The sequence below is a fragment of the Protopterus annectens genome, chromosome 5.part0, assembly GCF_019279795.1.
Source record: "Protopterus annectens isolate FY-2018-M chromosome 5.part0, PAN1.0, whole genome shotgun sequence".
In the NCBI taxonomy this organism is placed as follows: Eukaryota; Metazoa; Chordata; order Ceratodontiformes; family Protopteridae; genus Protopterus; species Protopterus annectens.
This window is the reverse complement of record NC_056735.1, coordinates 687381207-687391570: the sequence shown is the minus strand read 5'-3', so window position 1 is coordinate 687391570 and position 10364 is coordinate 687381207. Positions and strand designations below refer to the sequence as shown.

Below are 10364 nucleotides of genomic sequence, written 5' to 3'. Positions count from 1 at the left end.
ACCAAATTTTTAAAAATGCACGCAGAAACTTGACGTGAAACAGGTAAACCTTAACATTTCTGTGAAACTGTGGAGATTGCTAGCTTCCATTCAGCATCCCATTGCAACCGTGTTAGGACTACTTTCTAAGATGTGGTAGCTTTGCAATACTCATAAAATCCATTTTAATTAGATTTTTCGAACATTAAATGTAATAACAGATTTGTTAACGTTTAAGGAACCGCAAACACTGGACGCGATTCACCATTAATTACAGTGAACTTCGTGCTTAGCCGATAAGCTCGATAATGAGAAAACATTTACAGTTTGCAGCCTGTTCCTAATTACATTTGAGCTCTTCCTACTCGTTGCTAAGGTGTTCGTACGTAAAAGAATACTGACGGTAGGGTGCGCTCTTCTGATAACGTACTCTCTCACGATTTGGTAGTTAGGATCCCCCAGCTTCTTAAAGTGACCCACCTACCCTTTCCCTAATAATGACAGCCTACCTCAGGAATTCCAACAGAAACTATACATAGCAGTGCTCAAAGGGAAAAAATCCATCCCAGCCGAGACACTGCCAGAAGTAACTATTCAAGAAATACAGAGCAACACTAGAGACACCACATATCACTGAGTTTGATCACCGGTTAGAAGTGAAGCAACATTCTCAGTTGGGCTTGAGTATATAGTATAAATAAATAAAGGACAACTATTACAATGCAAGTCACTGGAACCTGGTTATCGTTTGCTGCGTTCATTGTAGTAGGAATAACTGCAACTTACAGGTCAGTAGCTATATTTTTTTCTAGAAGTCTTAAATTCTGTATGTACCAAAAATCGGCAGATGGTCCCAGCCTTAGAAGCGATAGACTGGCGTATATCATTTTCTCCAGTGAATTGCAACTGTCATTTCCAATGTCTGTATTATTTATCACTAGCCATCTTAAGTATTTAAATTTCTGCAAAGCAGAATTTATTCCCAATTCTAATGTAAAACTGCAGCAGCTGCGGGTAAATTCTTCAGGGTAAATAACAATATTTGTAACAGAAACTATGATTTCCTTTTCACTTCTGCAAAAATGTCTTAAGCCAGCTAAATTTTGCGCATGTTTTTGTAAGTACTGTGACATTTTGCACAAAACTGGTTTTGGAAGACAGCTTGGGAACTCTAGTTACCTGAATAAACTACTCAGTGCCAGCCAATAGTGTGTAAAGCTAAACATTAGAAAAATGATCTTCAGGAATCGATGGCACCATTAAGCATGTAAAAATAATCCCTTCATCATCAAACAGTGAGCAAGTTACCGTTTTGATATGCTGATATGAAACGTATGGTCTAACTATCTAAATCATCTATCCAGCAACCATGTGCAATGCTACTGTGTGTCTTTATCATGCTGTAAATACTATGTGGACAAAACACATTGTTAACGGCTAAGATGCAATTTACAGACTTTGCTTCAAAACCTTGTCAGGAAGAGGGTTACCTCCCATTCTGGGATTACAAGGCTAGTCGTATGTTGTAACATTGTTGACAGAATAAGAAAAAGTACAATATAACCAATTATATCAGTACCTCTGAAGAGACACACACACACACGCGCACACACACACCGAAAAGAAAATGGAGAAAGAGAGAAAGAAGTGTATCCCATTTATATTATGTTTATGGTCCACAGTCTCTGCTGGTCAGTTTCACACCAAATGCCATATTGGCTTGGAATTTTACCTGTGAAGTAATTCTACTAATAATATTTAAAATGTTCATTATTCTCAAATACATTATATTGCACTATTGTATCTTAGATAAACATTCAGTAAGATCAAGTATCACCACTACTAGGTCATATCTTCTCACACAAAGATTTTGTTGTATCTGCAGTTAAAGTATACATTGTGAGAATGGCTATCTCCACATCTCCTGCTTCAGTACTTTGTATGTAGTAAATTTATTTATTTATTCATTCATTTAGCTATGCTTTTTATAATGGATTCATCCACAATTGATACATTTCAGCCATAGCCTAGGCATGAGAACAGTAAAATAGCAGTAAAACCTTCACACAGTAGCAAAAATAAAATTTGTATAGAGTAGCACAATATTCGATGAACAGCATTGCTCAATAGAGCAATATTTAATAATTTACATAAGTGAGCACATTCTGAGTGGGTTAAGCAGATGGTGCATAATTATTTACAAGCTTTCTGTAAAGTGTTCTTGATAGAGAAGTAAGAAAAGATGAGATGGAGATAGTTGTATATAGTGAACTAAAGCTGAAGCAGAGGGAGTAAGATCTTATGGAAGGAGAGATTACAAAGTTTGATAGATAGATCTGCAGAGTGGAGGTGCATCTGAAGGGAAAGGAGGAAGGGATTCAGGTAGCTGGATGTTTTTTCAGTCTGTGTGTGCAAATAGAAGTTGTTATGAATGGCTTTAAATGGAAATGGAACAGGCAATGTTTATATTGGCTTATCCTCTCATTAATTCAGTAATATGAGTCTTATATAGAGGACTGTTTTTTTCCTAAAATTTCTGACTTGTACACCAAGCTTGCAAGCTCTTGCCCTGCACCCCCCCCCCCTCAAAAAACTGCACTTTGTTCTAAAGCATAACTTCTAAAGATCTGACACATATGCATGTATCCTCATACCTGCCAACTTCTTTGCTCAGTAATTCTGGACAAATAATAGGGGACAAAGAGCCCCCTGGTCTTATAAGCTTAGAAAGTTGCTAGAATAACATGTTTTACATTAGCTTAAATGTTTTGAAGGATATGAAGTCAGTAACTCAAATGTCTGTAATTATTCAGTGACAGCAATCCTAAATGATTTGCAGAAAAAAACACTGATTTTATCACGAATAGACCAAAAATAATAAGCAAATCTCTGGACATTCTGCAAAATTCTGGATGGTTGAAAGATATGATCCTCATACTGGAGCCATTTCATTAAACACCTGCTAATAGAAATCTCAATGTGGATTTATTTATATTGTTTCCTGGCTCATTTGTACCTTTGTATTTCATTTATGTGTTTGACAACCGAGAACTTAGTGTCTGTGAGTTGGTCAGAATGTTCACCCATCAGTAATTAATTTACTATTGTTTGTATGATGTACACCTGGCTACATCCTTACAAAGGATAGTTTAGAGCCTTATCTCCATTTTACTTCATAAATGAAGCTCCTTGTTTTAAGCATAGTCTTTGGTTTACTGAAGACATAGTAAAAGAAAACCTTATGAGGAATGTCCTCAGTCCAGATTAACTTGCTATTATCATGTAAGTTCATCAGCATCATGGAGACACCAGTTGCCTCATTGCAGTTGAAGATGTTAGCCAGCTACAGTACTGTGCACCTGCAAGCCTCATTGAGTCATGTCTCATGAGTGCTCTGCACTAATGCAACGTGTTCCTTTGCTGCACCTTCACTGATAATCCAGCTCAAATTATTGCATTGCAAAGTACGAGTTAGACTACTTAGCACAGAAATTTAGTGTGTGACATCGACTCTGAATCTTGTTTGTTGCAGATATTTTTCACAGCTCTCTCTTTCTCTCACTGTGCCATCTACTAAAAAAAATCAGTTTAATTCAGCTTGATCTGTTCCTTGTATAGCCATGCTAAGAGGACCAGGCTTTTGACTACTGCCAAGTGTTATGTTGTTATATATTTAGTAGCAGTCTTCATTAGTTGCTGAAAATTTCCATTGAGCCTAATTTCTTAATTATTCAGTTCAAACTTACCTTCTTCTTGGATACAGAGAAACACATAAGTCAAGAATAGCACTTATAATGCTTTAAACATTTGAACATACTTCTGGAAGACTGTTGTAAATTTTGCAGCAACTCTGTATCCAGTTAGAGCTTTAATGATAGCTGAGTAATTATTTCTATGAGTTAATAAATATGCCATATCCATTTGCAACTGTATCTAATGCCTAATGCTATGTATCCATGTTGACAGTAGTGAGAGGCAACATGTGCTGTCAGTTAATGTTTCTCTGCCCCAGAGGTCACATTTTTACCCTGTCTAATCACATGTGGGACAAGGTAACAACACTTATATCTGTTTTATGACATTGTTAACTCAGATCTGAGTTTACTTCCTCAAATACAAATATAAATACAACAGCAAATTTTACATATGAATATCACTTATGTCACATGGTATATATAGTATATAAAATAATGTATACACTTATGTGGGCTTCACACATTTGTCTTCACTGTGATTAAATCAGAGACCTCCAGAGTGAATGGAGTCTGAGAAAATTCTGATTATTACTGAAGTAGTCTGAAAGAAGAATGAAACATGGTCAAATTCAGGTCAAACTATTTGAAAATTGACGTATTTATAAGATTATAATTGTTCAATATCACTGCCTTGGACTTTCAACATAGATTTTTTAAAACCTTGTTCTGAAAGTGATTTTTACACAACAAATGTGAAGTGTCCTATCTGGTTCTAAAACCAATTTTCATTTTGTCCTGGTTCAGAAAATATCAGTTTTACAGTGTCTCATATGAGGATGATAACACATCTTGTAAGTTTCCAGTGAAAATACTGGTAAATTCAGAAGTTATGGGGCTCTTTCATGAATTAAGGATAGGTTCATGCATTTCTAATTTTCAATAGCATTTTAACACATTTATTTCAGACTGTCAGGAAAAGCATGTTAAAATGTGCATGGCTTGTTATTAAGGAATTTTCTCAGTGAAAAGAATGATACTGCAATTTGTTTATTTTGAATTGGATTTGAGATTACGATGTTGTAGGCAGAAATTTTCCAAATTAAACATTAGTTCTTAACTTCCACGGATAGTATTTGGGACTAAACATTTGCAGTATTTATTTAAGGGCCAAAATTGTCATTATGCAGTCCTCTCCTTAAGAATGATTTCCTGGTCACTGGCACAGTTACCCTTTTGCTACATGATGACATAATAACAGGTGCCATAATTCATGAGAGGATCCCATGAATAGTTATCAGGAAAAACTGGACCAAAAATACTGAACATTTGTTACACTAAGGCTAAGCATGTACCTCAGCTGCATGGAGATTCATAATTTTGGCACTTTTCTATAATTCAGGGCCAGATATTCTAAACACTTACCTCACAAACCCACATGTTGAGCTGCAGTAATGTAAAATTCCATCTATCCCAAAAGGTGATTTCATGATAACTATGCATACGTACCATTTGGGGGAGTATTGCTGCATGACAGTGCTTTATTTTCAGGGAAGAGAGATGTAGATGATGTGCTAACAATGTGATTCTAAAATACTGAGAAATGTGCAGGTTATGAACATTTACAAAGCAAAATCAATGCAGTCTTATGTGCTTTCAGTGAGTAATTATTTGTGTAGCAACTGGGTAATGTATTGAGAACCATTTACTTTATGCATTTTGTCCCCAGATAGATGTGCCTTCCTTTGGTGACTTACTTACACACCAAGGCCATAAAAGTAGTGTTTCTGCAACTATCGGCTTATACTCCTACCTTTCTACCTCTACCTCGTCATTGCTTTCACTTACCTTACAGCTCCAAGGTTTCCACTTCTCATACTGATTGTTTTTCTTTGCACTCTTCTCTGAGGGGGGCCTGCCCTCTCCTTTCACCCTTGCTATGCTCGGGCTCACTGTGCTGCCCTACCCTGCCCGCATTCCCACCCACCCCTGCATCACCTAGACTTATACAAACACTAACCAGTCCCTTAACTTCTTCCAATCAACAATCACCCTTCCACCACCAGTTACACCTCAATTAACCAATACACTATTTATAACACTTATCCCTCCCCTCACACAACTTAATTGCAACTGTCCTTAATCACTCTACTCCCACCACACTACACCAAATCCTCTCTGCCCCTATGTCTTCTTTATCACACCATCCAGCTAACCTAACATTTAAAAAAGAATATACACCATGCTCTTTATCCTCCCACAATCTATACCCTACTGCTATCTGCATACTATCTAACATCATACACTCACCTACAGATACAACATGTCCGTCGCCCCACACTATATTATACTAATACCATCAACTCCTCACTCTCCTACCTTGCCATCTCCTCCCAACTCTGCAATCACACATCTATTGCATACTTCCACTTCAAACATGTGGATGTCAGCAATACCACTGACCACTTCAACAAACACCTTCACATACTCTCCAAACTGTCAGACAAATATGCATGTATAGTATCACAGATTCTCCGTAGTGGTGATATACACCCCAATCCTGGGCCACATACTGCACAACATACCATCATGCCTACCATTCTAGCCCTTCCCCACATTAAAACTTCAGATCTTCTCAGTCTTAACTTGAACCTTAGAAGCATAGATAACAAAATCACAGACTTTCATGCAGTCATTTCACAATACTCACCAGACATTCTTATAGCAACAAAAACCTGTTTAAAACCCCATATAAGAGACCCAGACATACTCCCACAAGGTTATTGTGTACACAGGTTACACAAGATCAGGAAGAAGGGAGGCAGGGGTTGCAATCTTCTACAATGATAACCTAAACGTAGACTACCTACCCATCAAATACCCTTATGATAACAACTTTGAAGTCCTAGTAACACAGCTCAGAATCAACACAACGAAAAATATTACCATAATAACCACATACATATCTCCCAGCAATACTCCCACTGCCATTGAGGAACTCATAGCCTGGACAGCCACAACCTACACCCACAAAACCATTATCACAGGTGACTTCAACTTAGACTGTAACACTTGCACTGGTGATAATCCCCCCACTGTCATAAAGCTACATGTTTTCTCCCAAACAATCCAGTTTCCCACTCAAATAGATAAACATGGCAAAAGGGAATCTATCTTAGACTGGTCACTTAACAGTACCACCTACAACTATCTCTCTGGATGTCTTCCAAATAATTTAAGTGGCCATAGACCTACCTACTTAATCTGTCATCAGCTTAACCCACCTAGAATCATAGTTTACAAAGTCATACAAAATACCAAAAATTTCTCCAATGAAACATTCTTAGACATGCTCAATAAATATAACTGGACACCACTCCATCATCTCTAACTCAATCAGGCCATAACATATTTCAGTGACACATTTCTAGCTATTCTAAATAGCTAAGCACCAACTCGCTCATGTCATGTTAAAAATAAGAGATTGCCCTGGATATCAAAATAAACCATTAGACTTCAAAAACTAATGGACAAATCCTGGTTTCAATACCAAACAATAAAAGAAAATAAAACTCTGTTAGCATACCAGCAACTGTGCAATGAAACAAAAAAAAACAACTCTGACTAGACAAAAATATATATTATACATCTATGCAAAACACATATGAAAAGAATCCCAAAAAGGTCTGGCAGGCAATGAACTCACTCCTCCACCCATGTAAAGCCACAACACCAGAACTAACAACCAGTAACCAAATTGTGAGTATTGCCTCACGAATCAATACCTACTTTATAAACACCGTCCTCTCCTTAGTTACAGGGAACAATTTCACCCCACCGTCTCTTCCACCTAATGTGGAAACTAACAACAACTCTTTTGACCTCAAACCTGTCCCAACTAACACCATAAGAGCAATGCTGGAAAAAAACAAAACCTTCTTCGTTAGCAGTTGACCGACTCCCCAATGAGTACCTCAAACATTCCCTCAAACATTCAGCTGATGCCATAGCTCAGCCTATCTCCATTCTGGTAAATAGGTCAATAGCAGAACAATATGTCCCAAAATTATGGAGAATTTCTTATATCACCCCTCTACATAAAGGAACATCAGCAGAATTAAACAATTACAGACCCATAGTCATTCTTTCCCCCATGTCAAAATTCTAGAAAAATGTGTACATGCTCAGTTACTACAATACCTGGTATCTCACACCCTTATCTCTCCCTCCCAACATGGTTTCAGACCAAAACACAGCACCACCACAGCCCTAATTAATTTCTCTAACACCACCAACTAACTCAGAAATTCAAACCAGCAAGTAGTATCAATCTTCCTAGACATGTCAAAAGCATTTAACACTGTCTCCCATCAGAAAATTCTTAATATCTCCCGGGGGCATGGACAAGATGGTGGCTAGCTAACAGCACAAAGTTTTTGCTCTGCTTCTTATTATTTTTCTCTGACAGGATTTTATTATTTTTTCTCTATAGAATATAGATTTTTTTAACAGAATTACATATGTAAACCTGTATAGATTCTTTTCTGAGAGAAAAAAATTAAATTTGGAGCCTGCTTTTCAGTTTTTCTTATCAGTGTACATTTTGACTGTTCATCAATCATGAGTCACTCAAAAGTGAACTTACAAGAAAATTCCATAAAGAAGAAAATTCAGTCTATTATTGGGAGCATACAAGAACTTTCTATAAAACCAGACAAATTGGAAACAAAAATAGATTTTATAAAGAAAGACTGCAAAAAGCAAATGGACTTTCTCAGTGAAGTGTTAAAACAGCAATCTACTCAAATGTCACCAGTTGAAGATGCAGTGACAGATGTGGATGGAAGACTGACAGAAACTGAAAGTCATGTAGAATTTTTGCTAAACCAAAACACTTTATTACTTGAGAAGACAGAATATTTAGAAAGCAGGTCCCATAGAAATAACATCAGGATCTATGGAATTCCAGAGAAAGAAGAAGGGGACAATCTGATACTTTTCTTAAACAAATGGTTGCCTAAAGCTCTTAATTTGCCAAAAGTTCTTTCATTTGGCATTTAAAGGGCTCACAGGTCTCTTTCCTCATCTTCCTTAAAGAACCAGCGCAAACAACATTCCAAGCAACTACCGAACAGAATAAAACATAGAACGTTGACAGTCCCAGTGTCTTGAGACGAAACTCACCAAGAAACTGGCAATTCAGCAGCTAAAAAGTATATACGAGAGCCGGTGGAACAAATGAAACAAATGCCTTCCAAAAACCAGTGATATCCACAGCCAAACTCTCTGCAGTTAAATAAACTTTTTGGAAAGCCAGTGGAACAAATGAAACAAATGTCTTCAAAAACCAGTGAAATCCTCAGCCAAACTGTAATTTTATTAAACGAAACACAGAATAATCCAAAAAGGTTAAGCGCTTTCACTAGCTAAATGGCAAGCTTCATCAGAACAAGTTGAAACAAACCTCTCAGCACTTAAACTTTTTGGCGCCAAAATTCAAAATACACAATGCTTCATATTAAAGGTATATGACACCTAAAAATTACACATCGTGCAAAACCTGTTATTATAAAAATCCTATCTATACTAATCACAATATAAACAAAAATACATAATATATAATATAAAATATAAATCTAAACCTTAAAAAATATTTTTGTATTAAATATTTAAATATATAATACCTGGGTAATATAGAACAATTTGTGACATGTCCGTCCAAGCTGTCCTTTAAAAACTATAAGAATCTGAACAACAATACAATATACAATGACCAAAATATATATATTGTCCTGAATCTACCTGTCTATAAAAATATTGTAACGAAATTGTGCCATCAATATGATGTAACTATAAATATAATAAATATAAAATTTAGTTTGCCTATTAGTGTCTTATGATCACAAATTAACTGTTGCATATACCACTAAACCCAAATTCAGGTGAAAGCGCTTAACCTTTTTGGATTATTCTGTGTTTCGTTTAATAAAATTACAGTTTAGCTGAGGATTTCACTGGTTTTTGAAGACATCTGATTCATTTGTTCCACTGGCTTTCCAAAAAGTTTATTTAACTGCTGAGAGTTTGGCTGTGGACATTCGCTGGTTTTTGGAAGGTATTTGTTTCATTTGTTCCACCAGCTCTCGTATAATCTTTTCAGCTGCTGAATTGCAGGTTTCTTAGTGAGTTTCGTCTCAAGACACTGGGACTGTCAACATTCTATCTTCCTTAAAGAAGAACCCTCCAGTGCCTAGATCCATCATTGTTAAATTTTTGTCCAGTCAAGAGAAGGACTTAATTTTTAAGTCAGCTTGGGCTAACACACCAATTAAGCTAAGGGATAATGTCATAAGATTTGGCAGTGACTACACTTCATTAGTTATGACAAAAAGGAAAGAAGCTGTACCTTTCATCAAAAGCCTGAAGAAAATAGACATTAAAGCTTAACTTGTTTTTCCTGCTAAACTAAGGATCACCTTTCCAGATGGTCAGAAAATTTTCAACACCTTAGAAGAAGCCATGGAATACACTAAGAAAAATAAAATACTTGATAAAATAGAAGATATGGACTGGGCAAGCGCAAGTTTAAAGAGACATGCATCCAAAAACAATTGGACAACTAAGGACAACAATACTAAAAAAATGAAAAAGAAGTAAACTTTATTTTATATTATTCTGTTTGTCTTTCTTAAT

The 10364-nt window shown here is 36.3% G+C and overlaps 1 protein-coding gene across 4 annotated transcripts in view; it reads left to right on the top strand.

Annotated features, from left to right (window-relative positions):
* Positions 1 to 467: 467 nt before the first annotated feature.
* The window catches only part of EGFL6 (EGF like domain multiple 6), a 698819-nt gene continuing 688922 nt past the window's right edge, over positions 468 to 10364 (top strand). For 2 of the 4 annotated variants that reach the window (XM_044072537.1, XM_044072535.1), the window contains exon 1: positions 469 to 767. In XM_044072537.1, the coding sequence (XP_043928472.1) occupies positions 700 to 767 (68 nt within the window). In that variant the 5' untranslated portion in view covers positions 469 to 699. Of the gene's footprint in view, positions 768 to 10364 lie in introns of all 4 variants that reach the window. The other 2 variants (XM_044072538.1, XM_044072536.1) reach the window with 2 other exon arrangements.